This window comes from Trichosurus vulpecula, chromosome X (assembly GCF_011100635.1).
Source record: "Trichosurus vulpecula isolate mTriVul1 chromosome X, mTriVul1.pri, whole genome shotgun sequence".
Classification (NCBI taxonomy): Eukaryota; Metazoa; Chordata; class Mammalia; order Diprotodontia; family Phalangeridae; genus Trichosurus; species Trichosurus vulpecula.
Genome location: NC_050582.1, coordinates 45,414,953 through 45,442,672, shown reverse-complemented (window position 1 = coordinate 45,442,672; position 27,720 = coordinate 45,414,953). Strand labels below are relative to the sequence as shown.

Below are 27,720 nucleotides of genomic sequence, written 5' to 3'. Positions count from 1 at the left end.
AGGCTGGGTGGAGGGGACCGAGGGCTCTGAGAGCCGGGGTTTTCTTGCCCACAGAGCAGGTTAAGCTCTTTCTATACCGACCTTTCACCCCTCTCCTCGCTCTCACCGCGCCCCCCCTCCCCACCTAAGACTCAACCCCGACTTGGAGGGCCGGCCAGGGGCTTTGCAGCGGGCCAGCCTTCCAAGAGGGGTGGGCCGGGCCGAAGCGAGGCGAGGCTAGGCGAGGCGAGAAGAGGCTAGGCAAGGCGAGGCGAGCCCCGGCATTTTCCCTTCCCCAGCACCTGTCCCACTTAAGCGCAGGGGTTGGGGCTGCGCCCGCGGGCGTCCTCAGTGCCCAACGCCGGAGCCACGCACAGAGGCCGTCTCGGGTGGGTGTGCGGGGAGCCCGGAGGGGGGCGGGGCGGGGCGTTTGGCGGGGGCTTCCTCCCCCCCTCCCGAATGCAAGGCCGAATACTACCCTCTAAGCGTCCCTCTACCCCCTGGTTCCCGGAGAAAACGGGGGAGAGGCGCACGTAAAGCTCTCGGGCCGCCAGCGGCGTTGCTCGCGGTCCCCCCACCTCCTCGGAGCCCGGGACTGGCCCACGAGGTGGCCTGTGCGGGGTCTGCGGTGACCTAGGGAGGTTCCGTCTTCTCTAGAGCCGGCTGGGGGAGCCCCGAGAATCGCAGGCCCGTCCCCCCTTCCTCCCCCTCCTCCCCCACGTGTCCTCCCGGAGCTCAGCGGCCTGATCCCAGGCCCCCCCCCCTCCGCCGCCGCCGCCACCACCGCTGCCGCCTCCCTTCCCCGCTTCCTCGGCGTGAGGACGAAAGTTGCGCCAGCGGCTGGGGGGCGCTGCCCAGGTGAGGGGGCGCCGCGGGGCTGAGTCCCGGGGGAGCGGCCCGGCCCTGCAGTGGGGGTCAGGGCGGAGGCGGAGGGTTGGGGGGAAAGAAAGAAACTTGCAAGCCAAGACACCCTCCGCCCTGCTCGGGAGCCTGCGTGGACCGAGCCCTCGTGCAGGGAGGGAGGCAGCGGGCCCGGCTGGACCGGACCTGGACCTGGACCGCGCTGGGGAGGGGGAGGTTGGGCAACGGGCCAGGCCTGGGGTCGTCTAGATAGTCGGACACCAACCCGAACCCTGGCTAGGGGGCCGAACTGAGCCCCCAAGGGAGCTGGGGCGCCAAGTGGCTAAGGCTTTCTTTTTCTGTCTGTGGGGGGTGGGGAGAGATGAGGCGGGGCTGGACCAGCCCGGGGGTGGGGGGGAGTGAGCCCGAGCCCGGGGCACTTGCTGGGATCCGGACCGGGGACTAGGGCGGGGCGGTGCGAGGGGCAGGGCCGGGCGCGAGGGGAGGGGGAGCAGGGGGTGGGGTAGGCTAGGGGCGTGTAGTTAGGCTCAGGGTCCAGACCCGGCCAGAGCGAAGGTAGCTAGCTGCTTGCTTGCTTGCCTGCCTGCCTCCTCCTCCTCCTTCTCCTTGGGGCCCGGAGCGGAGGGAGGGAGGGACGGAGTGAGAGAGCGAGGCCGGCGGCGGCTGCGGCGGGCGGCCGGCCCGGCGGAGAAGGCCAGCTTCCGCGGAGTTTGTGCCCTGGGCTCCCCGTCCCCGACCGCCCGCCTCCAGCGCCCTAAGAGGGACAGGGCATTGACTGGTGAGCAACTACGAGTGTTAGACGGTGTTCGGGGAGGTGATTCCGGGAAAAGAGCCCAGACGCCGCCTCCGATTGTGCTGGCCCCCCGTGGCCCCCCACCCTTGGCGTCTGGAGTCTCCTCTTGAGGCGAAGGGAGCCGACCAGCCCCGAGGAAGCCCTGGGGCTTGCTGGCCCTCTCTCTCACCCCTTCGCCCATCTGATTCTCCCCGAGGAGCGAGGCTTGGGGAAGTGGGGGGCAGGTGGGGCAGATTTCCCCTCCTGCGGGCGACAGCCGTATTCAGATCGTCTACGCCTCCTTCTCCTTGGATCCAGTATCGGATCGAGTCACCGAAACGCTGGAGTCTGGATCATCTCTCCTGACCCAGTGCTCCCCCCTTCCCCATCCCTACCACAGGGATTTGATGGATTTCAAGGATAGGGACGAATCCCCTGTGTATCTACGCCTGGGATGGGTGATTAGGAATTAGGATTCCCCCCCCCCCCACTAACACCACCCCCTTTTCTTCGGAGCTATTTCCACTGGAATCGGAAGAAAAGAAGGGAGGTATTTATGCGTCTCCCTGTTTCTCCAAAGGGTCGGCGTGCCTGAGGACGGTCAGTCTCGTAAGAGGAAAGTGGTCACCACTGAAACTCGGGTCGCGCCCGAAATTACTTAGGTAAGGCCGTGGGGGGGTGCAAGAATAAGGGGGGATGGGGAAGCCCCTCCGGAGTGACTCCTGTTTCCCGAGGGGTAGGGAGAGAAGGGGAGCCCCTCCCAGCGCAAAAAGGTTTTACGGGGGGAGATAGTGCTGGGGGGTGGTGACTACGGGGGGAGGGTGTCAGAGGAAGGGGGGAGTCACGCCCAACCAGCTAGGGGAGCCTCCCTCAGGCCCCAGGGAGGAGGGGACTGAGTGCGACTGCTCAGTGCTGCCCGGCGGGGGAGGTCTCGGGTCTCGGGATCTGCACACTGGATTGGGCACCAAGGGGCCCAGCAAAGTGCGGGCGCTGGGGGCGGAAGGGGGACGGGCTTGGAAGAAAACATTGAGAGAGACCCCTAGTTCTGGGGCAATGACCTCCCACCTTTCTTCCTCTGCCCTCTTCCTTTCTTAATTCTCTCCCTTTCTGGGGTGACTGGAAAGAAGGGGGGGCGTGGGTCTTTTCCACCCGTTTGGATCGAGAGCACCTCTGCCTCTCTCGGGAGTCTAGCTCCTTGCCCGGCTTGCTGCAGCCCCCGTTGCCTCCCTCTCCGGAATCCGCTCCGTTCGCACAGCGATCAACTCCCCCCCCCATTCTCCCCCCCCCTCCCTGTGTCACTGGGGCTGCTTTGGCTCTGCCCCCTTCGCCGCCGCTTGCTCCCTGCTCTTGTCCCTCCCTCTCTCCTCCCCCCTACTCCTCTTCTCCCCCCACCCCAAACCTGGGGCATTCTGGGAGCTGTAGTCTCCCAGAGTGGGGCACGGCGGGGCTCGCGGCGCCGGCCGGACTGCACTTCCCGTCGCGCTCCGCGCCCGGCACCCACTCCGAAGGCTGTGCTCGCACACACATACACACACATACTCACACACATACACACACGCATACACACATACATACGCGCACGCACAGAGATACAGCGCTTCGCTCCTCTCTCCCCCTCACTCTTTCGCTCGCTGGCTCGCTGGCTGCCGCGGCTGCCAGTGTGTGTCTCTGCCTCCCCTTAGCTTTGCTGAGCCCTCCCTTCTTCCCCTGGCAGTTCCTAGAGTCCGACCCGCCGCCAGCCAGCACCGAGAGGAAGGAGGAGGAAGAGGAGGAGGACGGCGAGGAGGAGAAGGAGCACCAGTAGAAGAGGACGAGCCGGAACCCGAGCTGGAGGTTGGTGGTTGGTTGGTGGTCGGTGGTGCTGAGCAGGGGGGCTTAGGGCGGTACGAGCGCGGAGCGGGCAGCGAGCGGCGGCGTCGCCGGGGCTGGGGCCAGCAGCCAAAGGGAGCCGGGGTGGCGGCCTGAGCTGAGCCGCCCAGCCCAGCCCAACCGAGCCCAGCCAAGCCCAGCCGACCCGAGAACAGGTGCGTCTTTTTTTTTTTTTTTCCGAAATTTCTTCCACCCTTTGGAGCCCGTTGGTTGGGCTCCCCGGCTTTTCGCCTCGCCTCACTCAGCTCACTCGCATCCGAGCGAGCAGCTGCCTCACCGCCGCTCTCCCCAGCCTGGAGACCGGTCGGTGGGCGGGCGGGCGAGCAGCCGGGCGGCGTCCTTCTCTTCTCTGTGTCTCCGGACATTGCGCTCTCTTGGGGCTGGGGCTGTGCCCGCGCCCCGCCCCTCCTCTCCCCCGGGACACCCCACTCCAGGGTTACTCCACTCCACTTCCCAACCCCGCGTACCCCAGTCCTCCCCACCCCCGGCCAGGTGAGACTTGTTCCCCTACGGGGAGAGGAGCAGAGCCGCAGATCAGAGCCTTCTCTCCGGCCGGGCGGGGGTCTCCATGGAAACGGGCAGGGGCGATGTGGTGGCCCCGCTACCTGGAAGACGAGGTGTTGGGTGCAAGGGAAGGAGGGAGAGAGGGCGGCAGCCCGCAACTTGCCCTATGCTCCGGGCCGTAGATGTACTGGGCAGCAGGGCAAGAGGGAGAAGGAAGGCGTCGGCCCGAGGGGGAGTGGTCGGTGGTCTGGCAGGGTTTCGTAGAAGGTGGCAGAGAAAATAGCCCCTACCCTTTAAAGAAGGGTGTACCCTGATAGTGTGCTTGCAGCCCCTCCTTCCCGGGGTGCAGAGCCAGCAAGGAAGGAGGGGCGCTAGTTTGGGGAGGGGGTGGATTGGGAGTAATCTTCTGGGGTCAGGGACAATTACCTGAGCCCCTTGGAAAGAAAGCAAGGATGGCTTAGGAACCACCTGGGCTCCCTTCCCCTGGCTCTAGGGGACCCCTCCCCCAGGGCCAGGGCTGTATTTGAGAGAGGTTGGACCCTACGGAAATCAGGGTAGTTGCCCTCGCCATAAGAAGGTACCACTTGGCAGCGCCCCTCCCACCTCTTAAGCCGAGGAATGGAGGACTGGACGCCGGAGCCGAAGGCCGAACTGGTGCGGGTTGGGGTGGGTGGGTGGGTGGGTGGGGGAGCAGGGGCAAATTACTGGCGCCCTTGGGGAGGGGAGGAGGGGAGAGGAAAGGAAGGGATAGCTCGGTATCGCCTCGGTCGGCTTCGCTTCGGAAGGGCGGGCGGGCGGGCGGGAGCGGCTTTGGAGTGGCTGGGGGAGGGGGGAATCCCTGAGCAACGTTTGGGGGGCGAAATCGGGCGGCGGGGCCAGGCGGGGCGTGGGGCGGTGGGGCGGGGCCGGGCCGGCCGGGGCGGTGCTGCGCCGCCGCCGCTGCCGCCGCTGCTACCGCCGCCGCCTTTGCTGCCGCCGTTTCTGCTGTTGCCGCCGCTGCTTCGGCTACTGCTTCTCCTGCTGCTGCTGCTGCTCGCCCGCGCGGCCGCCGCCGCCGCCGCGGGGCGCTGGGCGGGGAAGGGGAGGCCCGGAGGAGTCCCGTGCCGGGCCAGAGGGCGCCGGCAACGGCCGGGCCGTGGGGAGTGGGCTGTCCCGGGGGCGGGGGCTAGCGGGGGGTGGAGTCCCCGACGGGGGGCGGTACGAGCGAGCGGGGACGAAGAAGACAAGGAGCCCCGGGGGCCGAGTGCATGGAGGACGAGGTGCTGGGAGAGAGAGGAAGGGGGGAAGGGAAAAAGGGACGGGACGGAACCGAGCCGAGCGCACGAAGGGGGTGGGTGGGGTCCCGAGACGGGGCTGGGGGGTGAGGGGAAGGTGGCGCAGAGTCTTAGCCCAGGGCTCCTAAATGGGACTGAGCCGACTCTGAGGAGGGCACCCGGGCCCAGAGAGGGATATGGAATCGTGGATGGAGGCAAGTGGAGGGGAGGGGGAGGGGGCCTGGAGTGCTGGGGTCTCCGAGAGAGGAAGACCGGACAGGAGGGACACAGGAGGGACGTCCGGGCCAAAGCTGGGAGGGGCCCTCAGAACAACAGCAGACTCATTGGAGGGGAGGGGTGTTTTATACAAAGGTTTGATCAATTTTAGAGAGGAGGAGCAGCAAACCTGGTGTTATGTGTAAGATGTGACCAATTTGGGGGGGGGGCAGCAACCTGGGCCTGCCACCAGTGACCCAGTTAGGTCAGGGCTGCCTGCCCAGCCCTACTCAAAAACAGGCAAGAATTTGTTTAGAGGTACAGCCATTTGGGGGGAGTTACAGATAGTTCCTGTACAGGCCCCCAGAATAAGAGGGGGGAAGGAGAAGTTAGGGGATCCCCAGACACAGGTAGGCTACCAGGTACTGTAGTCTGTGGCCTCTGGGTGGAAGAAAGGCATGTGTGGCATGGTCTTAGGACACTTTGGTTTGGGGCTTATCCCTGAAAGGACACTTACAGGATTGCCAGAGAAATTCTGGGCTGTGGTAAAGAAATGCCACTCCAGGTTCATCCAGCTTCGGGAGTCTGTCTTTGACCATCACTCTGGAGGGAGAGGCACAGGCACGGAGAGAGGAGAGAGAGAGAGAGAGAAGGAACTGAGGTGGGGGTGGGGAGAGGGTGGAGTGGACTGGGTAGAGTCTTAGACTAAAGGGGGGGCAAGGTGGCAGTGTACACACACACACACACACACACACACACACACACACACACACACACACAAAGACCTGGCCAGCCAAGCTTCTCTGGTGCTGAGAAGACAGGGCTGAGGTCTGGGGGAAAGAACCTAGGTAGGCTCAGATCAATGATGTTTGGAGAAAAGTAAACAGAATGTCGGTCACAAGAGGTAGTGGACTATGGGGATAGAGTATGGGGGGGAGGGGGAGAGGCGGGGGTGGGGGTGGGGGGGTGTTGAACTGCAGCATCCCTGGGGCCAAACAAAAAGAGGACAGTATCAGAAAGGGTAGATGAGAAGAATGAATTACCAAGTGAGGCCAGGAAAGCTCTAAAGACCCCTCACTCAGGCTGCTGCCTGGTGTATATAGTTTGAAAGGCACGTGGTGAGCTTTGGGACTGGGCAGAAACCTGAGTTTCTGGGCCTGGTCACACAGGGTTAGGTGGAGTTCGAAGTAGTGATTTTTGCAAGGGGGGTGGTGGTGGGGGGGTGAGTTTCCATTCTAGAACCAAGAAGAATGGGATTCAGGAAGTGATTGATGGGGGAGGGGGAGAGGAGGGACCTGAGAGCTGGTGACAGGGATGTCTGAATTAGGGCCTAGGGAAGAACAGCTCTTTCTGAGGGGCCAATGAGAAGGAGACAGAACAGCCTTGGAATGGGGGGGGGGCGGCACAGAGGGAGTGAAGCTAACCAGAGCTTGGCTTCCTGCCTTGGGCCCAGGAAGCCACTCTGCTGGGGTCCTGGTCGAGGCAGAGAAGAGGAGGGTGAGCCTTGTACAAACGAGGGCCTGGGGAAAAGGCATCCAACGGGAACTCACAAAGGCAAATGAGAGACGAGATGCATTTTTTTCCTCCTAGAGGAACCAAATTGTCACAGAAAAGCCTGGGGGGGGGCAGGAAGGGAAGGTTCCTGAGAAGTTGGGGTTCTTATTGCTGAATGTCAGAGCTGGCAGGAGTAATTTCACAGGTAATGTAACCTCTTCCCATGCGCTCATCTGCAGAGATGGAAACTGAGGCCCAGAGAGGGGAAGGGACTGATCCAAGGTCATACAGCGAATCAGGTCCAAAACACAGGTCTCTTGACTTTGAAGCCAGTTCTCTGAACTATTCTCTGTTGCTTATTGTTTCTAGTAGATTGTCTCTGTTTCTGTTGGAATTTCTGAAGCAAGGGGGATGGGGGGGGATATTCAAACCATTCCAAATGACATAAACTCTTACAACTTCATTGGTCTGGTGGTAGTTGGGGGGGGGGAAGGTGAGGAGGAGGGCAGATTCCTTCAAGAGGACAGGATGAGAGGGGAGAAAATGACTATGTGATAGGAGGGCAAAGGGAGAAGGCAGGAAAGGAAGGCCTTTTTGCATTGGCTGGACAGTGAGGGAGGAAGGAAGTGGTAATTGATAGTGGCAGGTGGGGGGTTGTGTGGCAGGTCCTAGTAAGAGCTAGGGGGAGGTCCTGAACTTTCCAGGAGAGAGTTTGCCAAAGTGGAGTCGGAAGATTGGGGGGATCCTTTAACTTTCATACAAAGACTGGGAGGCAGATTAGAATGCAGTTTAATGAAGAACTTCCTAACAAAACTGTCCAGCTTCATTTTCTCCTTTGGAGGCTGAGCTATCGCCTTTTCCAGGATCTCTGAGGTCCTTTTGAGCTCTAACGTCCATGAACTGAGCTGATTCCAAGAGTAGTGAGTTCCCTGTCACTGTGGGCATGCTTGTTGGTCTGGGGAAAGGCTAAGAGCCCTTCCAGCTGCTGAGATTCTCTACTCAGAGGTTCTGAATGAAGCTGGTAAGGAGTAAGTATCAAGTATCTGAGAAGCAAGGGACATCATTGGTGGGGATCTACTCGTGAGGAAATAGGGAGGATTTGGAGAAGTTACAGGGACAAATGGAGCCTGAAGAAGAGAAATTGTGGGGGTGGGATGGGTAACAGGTGAAAAATTAGAGGAAGCAGTTGACTCAGCTGTCTCCTGGGTGAAGAGGAAGGCTTGCCTCTGGGGAGGGCAATCTACTGGATATTCCAGCATGCCTCAGTTTCCCCAAGATACTGGGCATGGTCTGGAAAGGATAGCCATGTGAGCAGGATGGAAAGATATCAGTATGGGCTATAATGGCACAGTGTAGTGGGCTCAGAGCTATTTGAATGAGTTGGTTATAAACATTTATTGAGCACCTGCTAGGTGCTAGGCATTATATTAAGCAATGAGGATATGAAGAAAAGCAGAAGACAGTCCCTACCCTAGTCTAATGGGAGAGATAATGTTCAAACAAGAGAAACTGCAGATGATCTCAGTGGAAAGGCCTTGAGGTTAAGGAGAACTGGAATAAAACTTCCTGGAGGAGGTGAGATTTTAGCAGAGACTTAATGGAAAGCCAGAGAGTGGGAGATGAGAGAGAGCTTTCCAGGGAAAATGCCCTGGAGGTGGGAGACATCTCCAGTGAGGAACAGTGTCACTGGATCGAAGATATATGGGGAAAAAAGTGTGAGAAGACTAGAAAGGTGGTTTGGAGGAGCAGCCTATGAAGGGCTTTGAACTCCAGATAGAGAATTTTATAGCTTATGTTTATATTTGACCTAGATCGACGGATCAGTGCCAATGTGAAGTGAAGTCTCTAGTGGAGTGCCGCAGGGCTCTCTTCTCAACCTTGTGTAACTCAGCATTTTAATGAGTGACTTGGATGAGGGCCCAGATTTCATGCTGATTAAAATTTCAAATGATATAAAACTAACACTTTGAATTGACAGTCATGATCCAGAAAGATCCATTCTGAGAGCCATATTTTAGGATAGATCTTGCAGTGCTAACATGCAGTGCTTACTGACCTTCCAGTCAGAGGACCTGGGTTTGACTCCTTGTTCCTTGGCTTCCTACCTGTGTTAACTTGGGCAGTTTTCTCTCTGGGCCTCACTTTTCCCCCCTTTAAAATGAAGGGGCTGGATTAGATGATATCTCTGGTCTTTAAGCTAGAGTATATTCAAAAAGTGACCTTATATATGAGGATCATTGTAAGGAACTGGTATGTTTAGCTTGGAGAAGAGTTAGGGGAGATGACATGGGCCTTGAGTGTTTATGGGGCTGGCATGTAGACATATGGGGTCCCAGTTTGGCTGCTGGGACCTGTGGCTGGGAATTAGAGGGAGATTTAGGTACACGAAATATAATGAAGAATGTTCTAAAGGTCTCGTTGTTCATTTGTTTCAGTCTTGTCCAACTCTCCATGATCCCATTTGGGGTTTTCTTGGCAAAGGTACTAGAGAGTTTGCCATTTCATTTCCTCTTCTAGCTCATTTTACAGACAAGAAAACTGAGGCAGACAGGGAGAAGTGATTTGCCAAGGGTCTCTCTGCCAGTAAGTGTCTGAGGCTAGATTTGAACTCAAAAAGAGAATTCTTCCTGATTCTGGCATGGCACTCTATCCACTGCGGGGCTACCTAGCTGCCCTTCCTAAGGATTAGAGCTGTGCAAATGGGCTGCCTCAGGTAATGCGTTAACTACCATTGGTAGAGCTCTTCAGGTGAAGGGATGACTATTTGTGGGAGGCCCTGCTTCAGTATGACTGGTTTTAGCCTTTCCATAGATTATCTCCTTTGAACTTCATCACAGCTCTGGGAGGTGAGTACTATTATCTCCGTTTTATGAATGGGGAAACTGAGGCAGACCATAGTGAAGTGACTTGGGCAGGGTCATATAGCTACTGAATATCTGAGGCAGGATTTGAACTCTGGCCTTCCTGACTCCAAGCCCAGCTCCATATGTACTGCACCACCTAGCTGGAGTTTGGTGACTTCTGAGGTCACTTCTAACTTTGAGACTCCATGATCCTAGAAAGCATACTGGTTTGGAGTCAGAGGGGCTCGGTTCGAATCTCCATTCTGTTCCTTATTCCTCATGCAATCCTGGGCAACTTATTTAACTTCTCCAAGCCTCAGTTTCCTTAGTTGGAGAGTGAACGCCAATATCCTTTCCCACCTGAAATCCATTAGCCTATGACCCTAACTGAAAGCAAGGGGTAGGAGGGATCCAGAGGCCCACACAGGTCAAAACAAGATTTGGAAAACTTTGAATAGAACAACTATGCAGCTGTGGAGCAGGGGAGAGCCTGGACCTGGAGTGTGGAAGACTCGAGTTCAAATCCAGCCTCAAACACTGCCTAACTCTGTAACCCTGGGCAAGTCACTTAACCTGTGCCTCAGTTTCTTCATCTGTAAAATGGGGATAATAACAGCTCCCATGTCTCAGGGTTGTTGTGAGGCTCAAATGAGAAAATATTTGTAAAAGCCCTCAGTACAGTTCCAGGCACCTAGTAGGTGCTATCTAAATGCTTATTGCCTTCCCCTTCCCATCCCCTGTGACCTGTGAGGACATTGGTTCACACAGTGGAGCCCAATGAATGCTGCTTGGTTGAATTCACTGGGATGTACCCATTCTCCAAATTTGCAAATAGGAGAGAAGTAAGGTTAAGGTAGGGAGTGGAGATTCCAGACTGAAACCTGAGAAAATGTGAAAATACCCAGAGGGAGTTGAATGCATGGAGGGGAGGTATCATCCATTAGGTTGGCATAGTCTTGGGCTTGGCTAGAATAGCCTTAGGAAGTGGGGAAGTCGCTTGGGGGTTAGCCATAGCTTGGGGTTAACCGTTGTGGACTTGGGGAGCTGGGTAAACGAGCAAAGGCTGGGGTGGGCTAGATGTAAGTTGATATAAAATAGATTTGAGGGGGAGGGGAGAGGAAGGTCTCTAGTGCATGCTCTGAGACCTTGAATAGAGGAAATAATTTCTTAACCCTGGCTTTGGGGTTAGATGTGATCATCTGATTGCTAGATTATCTAGGGACAGAGTAGACCTGGAAGAAGAAGTGGTCCAGAGGGCTCTTCTTAGTCTCCTTCCTCATGCTTACTGGCTGTGTGACCCTGGACAAGTCATACATACCCTCCCCCCTTGTGTGCCTCCAGACGCCCCCCCTCCCCACTCATTCTTCTCTTCTCTGAAATGGGTGCAGTTGGTATTAGGTTCCATTATGTGGTTGATGGACTGTTTCCGGACAGAGCAGGCCTGGGAGGGTGTTTAGAAGAAGTGGTCTAGAGCCTTAGTGTCCCAAGACCTGGACTCTGGCCCGGCCTCAGCCTCTTCCTGGGCTGTTTGGCCCTTCCTGGGGTTTCTGGCTTCTCCTGAGTACTTAACTCGATATCCAAATGTCAGCTATTATTATTGTGATTGTCTCCCCTGGGTGACCCGAGGCTAGCTTCTGAGCCTCAGTTTCCTCCTTGACAGCCCAGCCGCGATAAGAATAGCATCCCCCCCTCCCCCCGGGTTGTCGTGGGAAGAAGATGAGACTGTATGTAAAGCGGCTTGCAAACCTCCCCAGAACCGTCAGCTGTGCCCTGATAGTATTCTCGAGCCTAGAAGCTCATACCTCATACATCGTTACTGCTTTGATTGAAAGGAATGCTAATTTAATGCTGAAACTCTACCTCTTCTGCATTGCATTCTTTGTAGTTTTTCTGAGCTGGCTGGGGGTGGGGAGGGGAGCTGCTAATGGGCCAAAGTGGAATTCTAGTGATGGGGTTGGGGTTTACATGTTTCCTTTGCTCTAACTTGTATGTACAATCCCAGGGTTCTTCGATTTGCAACACAAGACCGGGCCATCCATGATCCATTTAAAACAATGGCATTGCTTTGAAATGGCCGCATGTCAGGGTCCTCCCCCCCCCCACCCCCACCCCCCCCGACTTAATGACTTGTGGCAAATTGGAAGGGGTGGAGATTTGTGTTTGCAATTTACTGGTCTGAACATGTGAGGCTGGGCATTATTGCAGAAGGCCCTAAGTGAGACCAGATAGCATTGGCCAAGCTCACTGGCAGACAAAACCTGCTGCCTTCTTGGTGATCTGTTAAGAAACAGACCTTGAATTGTTTGGCCATTAAGTTCCAGCTTTTGGAGATCCCAGTGGTAGCACTGTTTAAGGGTCCAGTCAGGTTCTGGTATATTGTGGGTGGCAGGGATGAGGAGAGTTGCCAAATCTCAGTGCTTGCTGGGACCCCCCTCATGGCCACCGCCTGCTCAGCCATTGGACAATGGAATCTGTAAAAGGGCAAATCCCAGGCTTGGGTTTTAGAAGTGGGAGAGACCTCAGAGGTCAACAGGACATAGTATTATCCGATAGAAAGAGCCCTGGTTTCGGAGTCAGAGGACCTGAATTCAAATTTTGCCTCCACCACTTGGGGCACCTCACACAAGTACCTTGCTAGGCTTGCTTGCCTCCTCTGTAAAGTCAGAGGATTGGACTGCATGGCTGCGGAAGTCTTTTCCAGCCCTAGATCCATGATCCTAGTCACTTGATGCAGTTTCCTTCTAGGTCTGTGATGCTGTGTATAATCTTAGCCAGTCCCTTTGCCTCTCTGGGTTTCCTCTTCTATAAAATTAGTGGGTCAGACTACATCCTTTCCTCATCTAGATCTGTGATCCTTTCATTTTACAAAAGAGGGAAACTAAGGCCTTGCCCAAAGGCACACTGGTTGCAAGTGGCAAAGCCAGGGCCTGAGCACTGGAAATTTAGGGCTTTCTATGCCATCTGACTCTTCTCCCTTTTGCTAAGCTGGATTTAACTTGGTTGGACTGGGTTGACGTTGTGATCTGTTTGTTGGGTTTTTTCCCTTCTACTTGAATGCTGTCTTCTACTATTCTCACTGAGTTCCCCTGTTGATCACCCTTGGGGTAAAGGGTCTTTAGGATTCAGATCTGGAAGAATCCATGTGGCACCCTCCCATTTTCCAGATGTGGTAGAAGTGGCTTTCCTACCATCACACAGGCAGTATTAGAGGTAGGACTCCAACCTGGGTTCTCTGACTGGAGAACCAGGATTCTTTCTCCTGCTGTACATGGCCTTAGTGAGTCAATCCCCAGCTGGCCAGAAGCACTGCTGGGCCTTCCTCCTTGCCCCTGGGGCAGGAGCACATGTCTCCTCCTAAGTAGTAGGGAGGAAGAAACAGTCTGGTTTTTTTCTCCTACCCACCTCTCTACCTTTGAGGCCACAGTGGCAGCAGTGTTACCAGCTAAATTTCGCCCCACAATTCTAGGCAGGAAATGAAGAAGGCAGTTACGAGGGAAACTTCATGGAGGAAGCAGAGGGGGGACCCCCAACTCAGGTCTTATTGTCAGTGTATGGGGACTGGACAGAAAGTTACTGCATGTGGAAAAGTGCTGACTGGGTTCATTGTGAGCTTTTCCAGGAGAGCGATGCTAGCTTTCAGGCCTGCTATTGAGGGGCAATTCCCCTCCCAGTCAGCCACCACCCAGAGTAGTGCCCCACACCCATCCCTCCCTCCCATAGAAGACTGGGGAACATCACTGAATAGATGCCACCTTCCTCTGACACTTCTTTGGATACTTTTATTCCCAGACTAATGGGGTCATAGATGAGGAGCAGAGGCCTTGGAGTTAGTGCTCATTTTTCAGAGGGGGAAACTGAGTGAAAGCTAGGGAAGGGAAATTACTTGCCTGAGGTCACACACAGATGGGACCATAAATCTACATCACACATACGTCTAGAGTTGGAAGGGCCTTTTAGAAGCCATGCAGTCCAACCTCCTCTCCCTGCCCCCCATTTTACAGATGGAGAAATTGAGTCCCAGAGGGTTAAATGACTTACTGAAGGCTACACATAAGATCATAGATCTCAGCTTACAGGTGGAGAAAACTGACAGGGGAGAGGAGAGGTAATGGCCAAGCTCACACAAATAGTGAATGTCAGGTCTGTGATTCAGACCCCTTAGCTTTTTCCACTGCCCCTGGTTTCTTCACCTCCAGATTGAGGTTCATGCTAATTCTCTATATTGCCTCCCTCATGGGGTGTCCTGAGGAAGGTGCTTTGGGAAGCTTGAAGGATTAGAGACGTGGGAACTGCAGCGATTGGGCTTTTTTCTCTTTTAATTTTTATTAGAGTCATCAATAAAAGGGGGAAGGAGGAGGGAACGGTTCCAAACTAATCAGCACCTGAGTCTAGTCTGATGGCATATGCACCGTTCCATTCCCATGGACCCCCCTCCTCGACCTCTGCCGACAAGGGGTGGAGGTACCTTTTTTTTCCTCTCTTGGGGGGGGCAATCTCAGTGATAATTATACAGCTGCTACTCCTGTTTACAGCTCTCCATTAACTGGGCTCATAAAGGAGACTATTGGCAGGGAAAATCCAAACCTGAGAATCAGAATTTTTGAAAGATTGGTTCTTTGGCTTTGAAAAATGCCTTGTTGTTCTTGTCCCCCACTGTCCCTAAGGGATTTACCTTCCTAATTTGTTCTCCTTAGGCAAACATTAAAACTAGTTGCCAGCGATAGAGGGTAGCTGGAAAGGCCAGGGACTACAGTGGGGGTGGGGAAGGAGAGGAGGAAGCCCAGTAAGGTTGAAAACTGAGCCTCAGATAATCCACATGCAGTTCATTGAAAGTCGATCCATATTCTCCGGTCCAGCTTGGTTCTGTGTGCTTCATGTGGGTCTCCTCTACTGGAAAGAGCCAGCAAAGGGACCTTGGGGCTAGAAAAAGGAAGCAAAGCAAGGATTTCAGCTTTTTTCTCCTGAATCCATCAGGAATTGTATGGTGTGTGCTTCCTGGCCTCAACTGCTCTGTTAGGTGACCAGAGACCAGAGACTGTACTCAGGACCAGAAACCTAGAGGCCCAGGGACAGAGGGCATGATCTAGATGGTCATCAATTTAGAGTTAGAATGGACCTCAGAGGCCTCCTGGTCCAACCACCTCATTTTACAGCGGGGGGAAACCAAGACCTAGGGAAGAGAAGGGACTTACTCGTCAAAGGTCACACACAGGATCCTAGATCTAGAGCTGGAAGGTACCTCATAAGCTGTTGAGTCCAACCCTCTTATTTTACCAGAAGATAAAACTGAGACCCAGGGAGGGGAAGGGACTTTTCCAAGGTCACATATAGGATCGTAGGTCTAGAGCTGGAAGGCCTCAGAGGCCACCTAGTTAACATCCTCATTTTACAGATAGGGAAACTGAGGCCCAGAGAAGGGAGGTCATTTGTTCAAGGTCGCACAGATAGGTAGTGAGTGGCACGGCAAGAGTTTGAACCCAGGCCCAGCTATCTTGCCATTGTACCACACTGCCAGAGGTATCATGCAGGTCTCCTTTTGCTCCCTCCCCACCCAGCTGCGGGCAACAACCAACCAGCCCTCCATGTTTGAGTAGATGGTTTCATGAGCTGCTCTGGCTAAAACAAATCCCTTCTCAGATTGCTCCTTCCATGAGGCACGGTCACTCTGTCTTTGGGTCTTTCCCTCCCCTGGAATTCAGGGGTGTCTCCATAGAGGGAGGGGGGAACAAACAAAATAGAGAGAAAACTGTCTCTCTACCCTCCTCAGCTTCTGGTCTAATTGCTGTTTGATTCTGAGGAAGTCGCCAGGAATTCCCCTCGGGAATTTCGAGGGACGGTGGCATATTCATGGCTTAGTAGGCAGTCTCTCATAGCTGGGCTAGTAGGGAAGAGTCAGAAGAGGGATTGGAATCCTGTATTTCTATGGGATGTTCCTATAACTCAGCTTTGGAGCATGGGGACGCTGAGCAACCAGTCCTATCCCAGCGATTCTCCATCCAGGGGACAATAGAGGGACCTTATGGAATCCTTGGCCTTTTAATGGGCTTAGATGCAGCAAAGTTGGAGGAAGTACTTCCTCCTTAGACCTTGTCCATCTAGTCCAACCCCCTCATTTAATTGAAGCCCAGGGAGAGACATGAATGACTGGCCCAAGGTCATACATGGGTTCCTGGATCGACAACTGGAAGAGATGTATCAGAGGTCATCTAGTCTAGCTAGGTCCAGAGAAATTAAGTGATAGAATCAGAACTAGAATTCAGGACTTTAGCTTCCTTGGCCAGTGATATATATATATATTTTTAAACTATCATGACATTTTAGAGAGGGCACTGGAAAGAAAAATTTTTTTCCCATTTGCATAAAATGGAAAAAAGCTAATGTAGCAGTGACTAGAAATGGGAAGCCTGCTTAGAGATAAGGAAATGAAAGACACATTTTAAAAATCTTCTTTTGTGCTCCTTAATTGTTGAGATAAATTGCTGCTGTTATGATGAGTGCCCTAGTCACTGTCCATTCTCTCTGGGCTTTGGCTGTCCTGGAGTCCTGAGTGGTGAGCCTGCCATTTGTTTTGTTTGTCCTTCCTTCTCAAAGAGGACCATGGATTGTAGTAGGCACCCTTCACCCTGGGGACCCAACTGGCCACTTACAGTTGGGCAATACAGCTCCCTCCTTCTTTCCTTCCTTCCCTCCCTCCCCATAGAGAACCATACTCTTACCTGTGGGTGCTCTGCCCAAAGGAATATAAATTTTGATCTCTGAAACCTAACAAGATATCTTGGGGTTTAGGGCTAAATTTATTTTTTATGGATGGTGCCTTAAACCCAAATCCTTCTGGTTCTCATTGATTGGCCAACAGTAGGTCCCAGCCCAAGTCCCACTTGGTCATTGTTTGGGCTCTGATGGCTCAGAGTGAGTGTAAATAGCTCTTGTTTCTGTTTTGGCCAGAAATCCTAAGGGTCTTCACTTCCCAGATTGATTATTTTTTGACAAGGTAAAAGGACATTCTTTGCTTCATTTTTTACCTAGCCTTAATCACTGAATAGGCTTTGCCTCGAACTGACTGACCTTAACTCAAAAAGGCCAAGGCCTCCCAATGCATCAGGGCCATCTCCAGGCTTCCTGATCTATATCTTGCCACTGGCTCCTGATGGCTCCAGAGGAGAGAGTGAGGCTGGCGAGCCTCTGCCTCACTTAAGTCCAGTTCACTTGCAAGTCATGACGTCTCCTTCCTGATGTCATAGTCCTTTTCCAGAATGAAGGACAAATAACTTGTTGTTTGTACCCATTTTAGAGATGAAGCCTTTTGTTGGAGGGGCCACCTGAAAAAGGAGGCTCACGGTTCTTGGAAGTGGAAGGGAAGAAAGGGCATTCCAGGCATGGGGCACTGCTCATACAAAGTCACGGGGGGGGAGATAATGGAATGTTGTGTACGAGGAACAGACCCTTTTGATTGAAATGGAGAGTGAACAAATAGGAAATAAGACTGAAAAGGCAGATGGGAGACAGGTTGTAGAGGGCTTTTAAATCCCAGGTTGAGGCTTGGGGCAAGGCAGCATGATATGATGGCTAGAGAGAGCCAGCCTCTATGCCTGGAAGGCCCTCCTCTGACACACGTGGGCTGTGTGACTCAGGGCAAGACAGTGACCTCTCTCGGTTCTGGACAACTCTCCAACGCTAGAAATTGAAGAAAGGGTGCCTACCTGCATTGGTGGGGGGTGTTTCTCACCCTGGCCCTTGTCATTTCAGTGAAATCACAGGTTCAGTCCATTTCCCTGTATCCTAGAGGCAAGAATGAGCCACAGATGTTTAAGTAGGGGTTGGGGGTGGGTGACATGGTTACATCTGTGTTTTAGGAATATCAGCTTGGCAGCAATATTCTTCCCACTATATCATGTTTCCTGCCATTCTGTGGAAAGATTGTGGCTATGGATGTTGGGGGTGGGGGCATTGAGGGGAGGGGATATTGAAACATCTTCATGTGGGAGATAATTGAATAAGGAAAATGTTTAAAATCCATGCCTGCCTTAGTATATGCTTCCATACTTAGTAGGGAGGGTGTTTTTTGAGTTTAGAAGATATGAATGTTAGTTTCCAGTTCCAGAACACTGAATGAAGCAAAGGATGGAACTGTAAGGTCTAATGGTAGAAGTCATTACTGAAGGCACATGCATTTTTGTAAAAAAAGAAAATGCTAGAATTTCAGCCCTTGAGAACTAGAGGTTATGTGACTCATCCAGCTAAGGGCCATTCGTTAGCAAAGTCAGAATTTGAACCCAGGACTCCTTGACCCCAAATCCAGGGTCCTTCCCACTCAGCCTGGCAACTTGTCTTACTGTGTTTATTATTTTCCCTTTGAAAGACATGCAGCTCGATTGTATTATGTGAGGGCAGGAATCATCATAGGTTTTTCTTTTCGACATTGATAAAGTTCTTTCCATAATGTCTCTTGAAGTTTCTCTGAGGGGTATTCTTACTCTTTTCTGAAACTAATTGTTTTCTGTACATCCTGGTTTCGGCACTAAGGGTGGTCCCTTGCCTCTGGCTGGAAAGTTTGGGTATGAACCTCTCTGTGGCCACCATTCAGGAGTTGTACTGATTGCCATTTGTCCTATTGGATCTGTGCATCCCCAAATTATCTTCTCCAGTGTTGTCTTCCCTGATCCCACATACCTCTTGAAGCATCCAGGGGCCTTTGTAGACCAAATGGTGAGGCTAGGCTTTCATTGAAGATGAACCCAGGTCATCAAGGAAGAGGTGAGTGCCACTGATTTGGGCTTACTCTGGGAGATCCTTGACGTTGGCTGTCTTCGGTGGGGGAGGTCCAGTGAGGAAGTCTTGTAGAGCAGGTTACTTTAGAGTAGAGTAGAGTACCTGGCGTGAACTTTTGGCAGGATTGCACTCAACCACCCAGTGGTTGTGACAGAGAACCCAGGATGATTCAGGGAGACTTGGCTATATGTGGTCCATGCCATGTTTGTTCTCATTCGCGCTTTCTCTCTCTCTCTCTCTCTCGCTTTCTCTCACTCTTGTTTTCAATCTTGCTCTCTCACTCCTGTTCTCAGTCTTGCTCTTTCTGTGTCACTTTTGGTCTCACCCCCTTGCTCTCTTCCTTGAGCTCTTGAACTCTCTCTGTGATCTTGGGCAAGTCATTTTCTCCTCGATAAGATGAGTAGATGATCTGAAGGGTTCCCTGGAGCTCGAAATTCCCCACTCTTGGCCAGATCACTATTTTGTTGCCTTCTCTATTTATACGTCCCTTCCTTATGTTAATACTTCAAGGAGCTGTAGCGCTGCTGGTATGGGCACCCATCCATAACTTAGCAGACAGTCTTCCTGAGTTTCTGTGGCTAAAAAAAAACTCCTGCTCACCCTGTGGCCAACGTGGGGCTTCCGCCTCTCCAAATGTAGCTGGGCTGGTACTTTGGCACTAGCCTGATGCCCAGCTATCCTGCAGCCTGTGATGGAGACCTGGCCAGAGCCTTCAGGAGCCCAGGGTCAACACCGTGCCCAGAGGAGGGCTTGAGAAAAAAGCCTCGGCCTTTTTTAATGATAATGAGGCATGCTTCTCTGTCAAGTCACCTTTTCCCCCCAGCACTTAGTTCCCAACCCTTGGCCGTAGGATAGGTTGAAGATGTTTATTTCTATTTTACCAAGAAGGAAACCGAGGCTCAGAGAGGGGAGGGGAATTGAGTTTGCCAAGGTGACATGACCAGTAAGTGGCAGAGCCAGCTCTCCATCTTCTGGATCCTCATGCTTCCCGGAAAAGAAGAAAGAAGGAAAACCAACTCCAAGCTGCCGTTGGTTGGAATCTTGCCTTGGGCCCATTCTGCCTGTGCTTCATCTGAGGTGTTGGCTGTGTCCCTTCTCCCGTCCTCCTGGCTGCCTGGGCTTCCTCACCGTCCTCCTCTTCCTGTCTGCGTCTTCTTAGAGCTTTTCTTCACCCATGTCTCCCTCCAGTGCTTCAGTTTAGTCCGTGATGGTGAAATAGTCCAGGTTCCCCTATTGCTTTTTTCTTTTCCTTTGTAGTTGTCACATGCTCTGGGCCTCTAGTGTCCTTACCTTCTTCCTCTGGTACAGTTTAAAAATTGTTATGCTGATAGTTCTTTCATATAGAGATCAGGGGACATAGGACTGGTGGGGCCTCAGAGATCAGTTGGTCAGAAGAAACTTAGACTTTAAGATGAGAGTGATCATAGGATTAGAGCAGAGGAGGGGAAGTTTTAGTGACCACCTAGTGTACTTATTTCATCATAGAGAGGAAGAAGAAAAAATAGGGGTCAGTCACGGTGGCACTGATCTGGGGAAGGCCCAGGCTGGTGGATCCCTGGGGAGTGGTGGGATACTGGTCTGCCTGAGGAGGGGTGAACCAGCTCAGGTTGAAAACCGAGGAGACTAAAGCTTCTGTGCCTATCAGTAGTGCCATTGGGACCTCGGCACTTGGCAGTGGCATTAGGGCCATTGTACTCATGGCTGCCTGGGAGTGGCCAGTGCATTTCCAGGCTGGGTGAGATAGGGAGATTCAGCCTCAGAAAAAAGAAAAAAAAGGAAGAAAGAGGGCCCCCTAGAGAAGTGCCTTGCCTGGTATCACCCAGAGCCTTAGGGGGGATGGATCTGGGATTTGGTGTCTCCCAGTGGTTTAGGATAGAAGGCTCTTTGCCACCACCTTCTCACCTTCTGCCTAGCAAAGACTTATCGGTTCATGGGGCTAACTGCCTTCTGTATGGCTTTCCAAGATCCAGAAGCTGCTGATTTTGTGACTGAGGAATCTCTCCCTCTGGTCAGATTGACTTCTGCTGCCTGTGTGATTCAGAGGCTGAGCTAGTCTGCCCAGGTTCACAGCTGTATGGAAGCCTCTTTGCTCATAAATGTTGCCCACCCACTGAGGTTTCAAGTGAAGATATCTGTTATCAGCATGTGTAAGGTGTGCCACCATGGTGGCATGGGAGGATCCCTAGATCTGGTGCCAGGAGACCCACATTGGAGCCTGGGCTCTGGCACTTACTACCTGTGTGACTGTAGGCCATTTGCTTGTCTTCTTGAACCTCCATTTCGTCATCTGTAAAATGGGTGTAATAACCCTTGCCTTCCCAGCCCTGTTGGAATGAAAGTCCTTTGCCAATGGAAAGGGGAGCTGTTGCTGCTTTAAGGGAGGGGTGGCTTTCAGGTGCTGCTTTGATCTGTGAAGTACTCTTTCCCTCTTCTGGGAAATAGATTGTCCATCTGTGTCCTGCTGTGGGGAGCTCAGTACCACCAGGAACCTGTGTGGGAGTGTTTTCCCTCGGCTGAACCTCTTCCTCAGCTGTACCCTTCTTCCCCTGTGGAATAGAGCTGGGGTGAGCTCGTAGTGTTGCTGTCCTGCTCTGCTGGTGGGTCCCCTGCACTTTCTCTCCCACTCCTTCAGGGAAGGCTATCTTTTAATCTGTCAACACAAAGGCTGTCTTTAATTAGCAGTAACACAGGAGAACTAGGGAGGCCAGAGTATATCCCAGAGCCCCACCTGTCTGATGCTTTGTAGGCTCCAAACCTGGGAAGCCCAGAGTTTGCAGGGAATACCTCCATTTTCAGGGGTTCTGGAGATGACAGCCTCGTTCCCTGGGTGCCCAGCGGCCTTTGAGAGGTTTGGGTTGGTTTTTTCATTTTCCTTGGAGATTGTTATCTGGGCGATTCATCACAGGCCGCAAGGTTTCCAAATCCCAGAGTTCCCCCTCCCTTCACACCTCTGGTTTGGGTCCCTGCAATATTACTACTAATCCCCTTTAACCCCTCCGGAATGACCCAGGTAGTATGGACTGCCTCAAGATCCACCTTGGGATGCCTGGCAGCCACTGACCCAGCCCTGCTTTTTCTAGATAAGCAGGCAGCTAGCTACAACATACCCTTCACATTGAAATGCAAATGGATCTTTGAGGGAGCTGTGGATGGCCTGAACCTTCTAATGCTTTGGAGGGGGGGGGGTTGGGACAGAGACTGGGGAGGGAGGGAGGAAGGGTACCCATGGAAAAAAAACCACCTGGTCCATTAGCTAATGACCTGATCTCCTGTTTTCTCAATCCGGGGTGGGTGACTCCATGTGTGCCAAAATGAGCGGAACCTAGCCTGTGAGACCCTAAGGACAGTCAGAACTCTGCTCACCAGATTGCTAGAAATCTGTGGGCCTCAGGAGCCGGGGCCATGTGGGGAGCCCTGTTCTGAGTTCTGGGGGCACCAGAGTTTAGAGGAGCCCCTGTTCTTGTCCTCCTGGAGCTCTCAGCCCACTAGTGGGCTTTAGCCCCATGGGGGAAATCGAACTGCACCTTTACCTTGGAGCTTCTAGACCTGGACCTAGGAAGGGCCCTCCAAGGCCATCCAGTCCAACCCCCTCATTTTACGGAGGAGGAAACTGAGGTCAAGGGAGGGGAAGAAACTTGGCCAAAGTCATACAGGGAATGAGAGAGCCAAGTCCCTGCTCCTCTTACTCTAGAACCAGTATCTGGTACAGAGGAAAGCCCACAGACTGCGGAGTCACAGGACCTGGGTTCAAATCATGCTTCTGAATCTTACTAGCTGGGTGACCTTGGGCAGGTCATATAGCTCTCTTGGCCTCATCTCTCTTCTGTATAATGGGGGGGGGGTGGACTCCATGGTCCTCGAGTTAGGATCCCTTGATGCTTCTCATCTACTTTCCTGTCTTAATAAGTAGGAACTTTTTGAACCCTCATGTGTGGGGTGATTTAGGAGCCTTTAAGATTTGCAGAACGCTTTCTAGACAACGCTTTGTTGCCGTTTGTCCTTCGTTCTCCAAGAGGACAATGACATCACGGAGGTGATGCTGTGACTTGCAAGTGAATTGTTGATCCCAATTTGACAGATGAGGAACAGAAGGGTCAGAGAAGTCATGTGACTCTCCCAGGGAGTGGCACCCATCCCAAGACCTGGGGGTCTTCTTTCGGATTCTCTTTGCACCATACCACATTGCCAGGGTGGAGCATCACGATAGCACATTGGAAAGTCTGCTGGCTTTGGAGGGGGCACCTCCCAAGGTATAAAGGCCAGCACTGACCCCTAGCACCCTTGAGGCTCATCTGGGCAGTGGAGGGCTTGGCTTTTGGATGCTATGCTCAGTGCTAATGTTATCCTATACCATAGGTGCCCACAGTAAGGAAGATCGAGGTTGGCGTCCCGATAGCCTGCAGCCTTTTTACTCTTATATAAATCCCCAATATGAGCTCATCCTCACAAAACTTGGACGTGATGAATTGAGAGGCCAGGTTGCTTGTGATCTGGATAATCAAGGCCATTACCTACTTAGCCCAGGAACCCAGTCAGTGTGGGAGGCACCTCAGGCTGGCACTTTGGGTAATGCCACCCTTTCTCAGGGCTTACATCTCCCTGCAGAGGGCTGGCTACTGTGGCAGGGACTGAGGAAGGGCTTTGGGAGCTCCAGGTGGTTGAGGTTCAGCTGTGGAAGTCTCCTTTTGAGTTGTCAGTTTGATGGGTGGTGGTGGAGTATGTTGAATCTGATTGCGAAAAGACCCTAGGTTTGCTTTAATCTGGGCCAATCTCAAGAACAGAAAAGGGCTTTTTGAAGAATGGAGGCTTTCCTTAGACGGTCTTTGTGAGGTTTCTCTGTTGGCATCATGGGTCTACCCTGGTAGCTTGGCTTCTGTTCTGTACCCCCCCAACCCTTCCCTGCCTCTTACCTCACATAGGCTCCTCTTAGATGGCACCCTAGTACTATTTCCAAGAGTCCGCTCGAGTGGCTATATTCTTGAGCTTGTTGTCTAAGAATCTTTCTTCTGTTGTCCAGTTCCCATCTATCTTGGACAAAAAGGATTTTCTCCCCTTGCCGTAGTCCTTAGCCCCTCCATGATGTGAAATAGCAGCTCTTTCCCATCTAGAAACCTCTGGGTTTGCCCGTGCCCGTGGATTTCTTGGTCTTCTGAAGCTAGGAAGCCTGTTGCTTCATCTGCCTTCCCGCTTGGATACTCTGGCTGGCATCTTTTATGAACAAAAAGTTTCCCTAGGTGGGATAGGGCCTTAGAAGACATTTCATTTGAAGCTTCCATTTTATAGGGGCACCGAAGGAGGGGAACGGACTTACCCAAGTTCATAAAGCTAATGCCAGGAATTGAGTAGAAGGAAACCAGGCTTTCTGTCCCTCCACCACCACCCTTTGTGCTCGCTCTCAAAAAGGTCCATCGTAACAGCTATTTGGAATCTCACTCCATCATCCACATGACTTTATCTTGAGTTTGTCTGTTTGGACTTCTTAGGCAGAGCAGCTCTGGTCGCTTCCATCCTGGTGGTGAAGGGCTGTCATGATCTCTACGGCACCGCTCTATAGTGGGGTGCACAACTGGACCAGTACTGACCGTATTCGCATGTGTGGCATCAACGAAGACAGGTAAGGCAGCTCGGTGGCTTCTGAGAGGTCGAATGGGGGGCGGCTTGCAGAGTCCTCGGCCTGGCCCGTGTACCCTGAGTGGTTGAGGTGCCATGGTAGTGTTGTTGCGTGGATTGGGGGGGGGGGGTCAATAAGCTAAGCCTGGCCCTGGCCCAGAATGCACTTGTCTTCCTCTTGATGCTCAGCCCTCTGAGCTCCCTGGGGAGGGGCCCTGGCTGCTGTGTCAGCAATGGACCTTTGGCTGGGTAGCCTACACAGTGAGAGGGAAAGGGAAGTTCAAGCTCTTTCAATTTTATTTACGGGGCTCAAGATGATGTTGGAAGACATGGAAGCTGATCCTGAACTGGTCCCTGGAAGAAAGGCAGTGCCTGACACTTAGAGTCTTCTCTGTGCTGGAAACTCCCATTCGCCTTTGCTCACATTCTTGTGTCTCCTGGGCCTGCTGCTGCTGCAGTGCAGGGGAAAGTTGGTGGGCCGCTGGGAAGGGCCAGAAAGCCTGGAGTGGGCTCTGCCGTGGTCTTGTTTAGATATTGTTACTTATCGGTGCAGTGATCATTCATGTTTTAAACCCAGATCCTGATTTCTAATCCGAGTATTCGAGATTTTAGAGCTGGAAGGAACCTTTGAGGTCATCTCATCCAACCTCCTTGTTTTCCAGGTGAGAGGACTGACTGACACTAAGAAAGGGAATGACTTGCCCAAGTAGTATGAGGAGAGCCAGCATTTGAACCCAAGTCTTCTGCGTCTTAATCCCAACGTTCTTTCCACTAAACTGTGAAAGTCCTCTGGCTCCTAGTCTAGCTCTCTTTCTAATATCCCTCAGGTGATGCAGTAGAGTGAATATGGAATTGAGAGTCAGTGGATCTGGGTTCAAAAAATGACTTTGGGCAAGTTCCTTTCCCTCCTGAGTTTCAGTTTCCCCTTCTGTAAAATGAGGGGGTTGGACTAGATGGCTCCTGAGGTCCCTTCTGTCTCTAGAGCTAGGATCCCTGTGACTCAGTTTCCTCTAATATGAGAGGGGTGGACCTCTGAAGTCCTTCCTATCTCTTGATCTAGGACCTTCTGTGTGTTGTAGCCCAATTCTTTGGGATCATCGAACTGTAGATTCAGAGCTAGAGGGAGGGGACCTTCAAATTCATGTGATGAGTTCTGCTCATTTTATCGATGAGGAAATTGAGGCCAGAGGCTGTTAAAGTACTTGCCTAAGGTCATGAAATCATAAATGGCCAAGCTGGGATTTAAACCAAGGCCCTCTGACTCCCCAGTGTTCTTTCCATTGTACAGAATGACCTTCTGAACTAGTGATTCCTATATAGTACCTAGACGCTTTTAAATAAATAGTGATGGCTCTACCCCTACTGAGATCTGGACACCTTCCACATGACAACCCTGTGTGCTGGTTGGTGTGAACATTAGCTCCATTTTTTAGAGGAGGTATGCAGGTATCTCTTGAGTTGGGGAATGAATGGCCCTATCCACCCAGTGGATTGCAGTAAACTTTGAAGTACTGTCACTTCTGTCCCCTTTGCTGCATGTTGTCATATCCAAGTCACAGTCCAGGCCAAGCTGTAGCTAATTTCCTAATTTCAGTCTTCCTCTATTTAATAACTGAATTCTCCAGCCCTGTAAAACTTGGAGAAATGATGGTTACTTAATAGAATATGCTTTGAGCTCACTGAGCATCATAGATTTTGAGCCAGAAAGGATCTTGTATGTCATTGAGTCCAACCTCCTTATTTCCTAGATGAGAAACTGAGGCACAGAGAAGTGGAAGTGACTTGCTTAGGTTCACAGGGCTAGTAAGTGTGAGGCAGAATTCAAACTCGGGGATTGATTCCTGACTCAAAGACCAGCATTGGTTCTGTCTACTCTGACCCCCAGCTGCCTAGGTCAAATTCCTTCTTTTTGCCACCTCCACCCCACCTCCATTTTACAAGAGAAATATGAGGTCCAGAACATAGGGGGAAATGGGGGGGGCCGTGAAATCACAGGTTTGCCCCCCCCAAATCACATCCTCCAAATCTTCCCTCATTTCTTTCCATTCTTTCCATTCGTTATTACTTATGGCCCCCTCATTTTACACAAGAGAAAATCCAGCTGAGGGAAGGGAAGGATCAAATCTGAGCTTGTGGAAGTTTCACTGGAGTTTCCTTGGTCAAGGTTTTGCAGCTGCTCCTGGGGAAGGATATCTATTTTCAGGGATAATTTCATGCAGGGTCAGGAGGGGATGGAGGAGGGAGGTTTATGTGGAGAGGGGAGCAGGGGGATCTGATATGGTTCTCCTCTCCTCTTCCTGGCTGAGGCTTTTGTAAATTTGTGTGTGTGTGTGTGTGTGTGTGTGTGTGTTTTAAGGGGAATGTTGCCATGAAATGCTATAGATTGCTTCTCCCTCTAGTTTCCCTGGCCTCTGTAAGGGGTTGGGGGGAGAGAATGGGGACCCTTTAAATCGATCGCCCATCCCTGGCAAATTCAAGTTGTGACTTGTGCCCACCCACCTAATCCCAGGCTAGGTGTGGGCCTTGCTTTTCTCGTCTCTCAGGAGTTGAAAGTGTGGGTTTCCTCCCCCCTTCTCCCCACCTTGCGCAGTTCCCCTAACTGGATCCACAGCCCTTCCACCCCTTTCCAACCCTTCCTGCTCTCTGTGTCAGTTTCGATAGCTGGGGGACACGCCCACTTCCGACATTCTATCCGCCTTTTAAAGGGCCCTTGCTTCTTTCCATTGGTTCTGTCATTGTACTGCCCTGGAAAGATGGGGAAGGGCTTTGAGTGATGTCCCTTTAGGAAGGGCTCATTGCCCCTTCTCTCTCCCTCCCCCCCTCCTTGTCCGTTTTGCTTTCCCTTCCCCAAGTTTTATTGGGGGGGGATAACAAATTGTCCCCTTTTTCAAAGGGTGAGGACAGGATGATCGGGGCCCTTCCTCGATCACGATGTTTTTATGGAGAAGTCCAGACTTCCCGTGGACTGGAGGGCCTGACCGAATGGGAGATCTGGCCTTTGGAGGCATGAGGGAAAACAGCCACCTTTCTTTCCCCAGAAGCATCCATGCATTCTTGCCTGGTGCTCTTATGAGGGAGATGCCTAAGCTTTTCTCTGCCTGGATGGCATCTCCGTCTTTGCCCCGCATCAAAGCATCTGCTTCTCTCACCTGCCAGGTTTTCATCTTCCTGAGACATAGGGACAGGCCATTCTTGGCCTTTTGTTTTTCACACCACAGTAATTTCCTTATGCACTGCCCTCACCGCCCCCCCTCCCCAACCCCCATAGAAGCATCTCGTTGAAAAATGAAATAGTGTAGTACAGCTGACTGTGGTACCATTACCTATGCATCATTCCATACCTCTGAGCCCTCCCCTTATTACTGAGAAGGGTCATGTATTACTTCATACCTTCTCTGGGACTTCCCAGTCAATCATTGGCTAACTGCCTTTTAATGATATGACAATCATTGACATGATTGTGACGAAGGCATGTTATGGGCTTGGAGATCTAGACCTGGAAGGGGCTGCAGAGGCCATCAGAGGAAGAAACAGGCTGAGATGGGAGGTG

General features: G+C 52.4%; 2 protein-coding genes across 2 annotated transcripts in view; one reads left to right on the top strand and one right to left on the bottom strand.

The window, feature by feature from the left end:
• Positions 1-290: 290 nt before the first annotated feature.
• On the bottom strand, positions 291-11,602 carry LOC118832530 (basic proline-rich protein-like). Its single transcript, XM_036739825.1, has 10 exons — positions 11,594-11,602; positions 5,073-5,247; positions 4,530-4,966; positions 4,087-4,232; positions 3,411-3,988; positions 2,465-2,602; positions 1,381-1,876; positions 950-1,042; positions 700-882; positions 291-612 (listed from the first exon to the last, which is right to left on the bottom strand). Exons 1-10 carry the CDS (start codon positions 11,600-11,602, stop codon positions 291-293), a joined length of 2,577 nt encoding a protein of 858 aa, XP_036595720.1.
• BCORL1 (BCL6 corepressor like 1) overlaps positions 2,208-27,720 on the top strand; it is a 66,563-nt gene continuing 41,050 nt past the window's right edge. Inside the window, exons 1-3 of the mRNA XM_036740370.1 lie at positions 2,208-2,274; positions 3,327-3,445; positions 24,044-24,174. Of these exons, the coding sequence (XP_036596265.1) occupies positions 24,089-24,174 (86 nt within the window). The 5' untranslated portion in view covers positions 2,208-2,274; positions 3,327-3,445; positions 24,044-24,088. The remainder of the gene's footprint in view (positions 2,275-3,326; positions 3,446-24,043; positions 24,175-27,720) is intronic.

What these genes read in the sequence shown, in the direction of transcription:
- LOC118832530 (XM_036739825.1), bottom strand. An exon ending in GAGGGAGGCTCCCCTAGCTG is followed by an intron (nt 1,877 to 2,464) that starts GTTGGGCGTGAC and finishes TGTCGCCCGCAG; the next exon opens with GAGGGGAAATCTGCCCCACC. An exon ending in GCTACCTTCGCTCTGGCCGG is followed by an intron (nt 1,043 to 1,380) that starts GTCTGGACCCTG and finishes CCCCCTCCCCAG; the next exon opens with CGCGGTCCAGGTCCAGGTCC.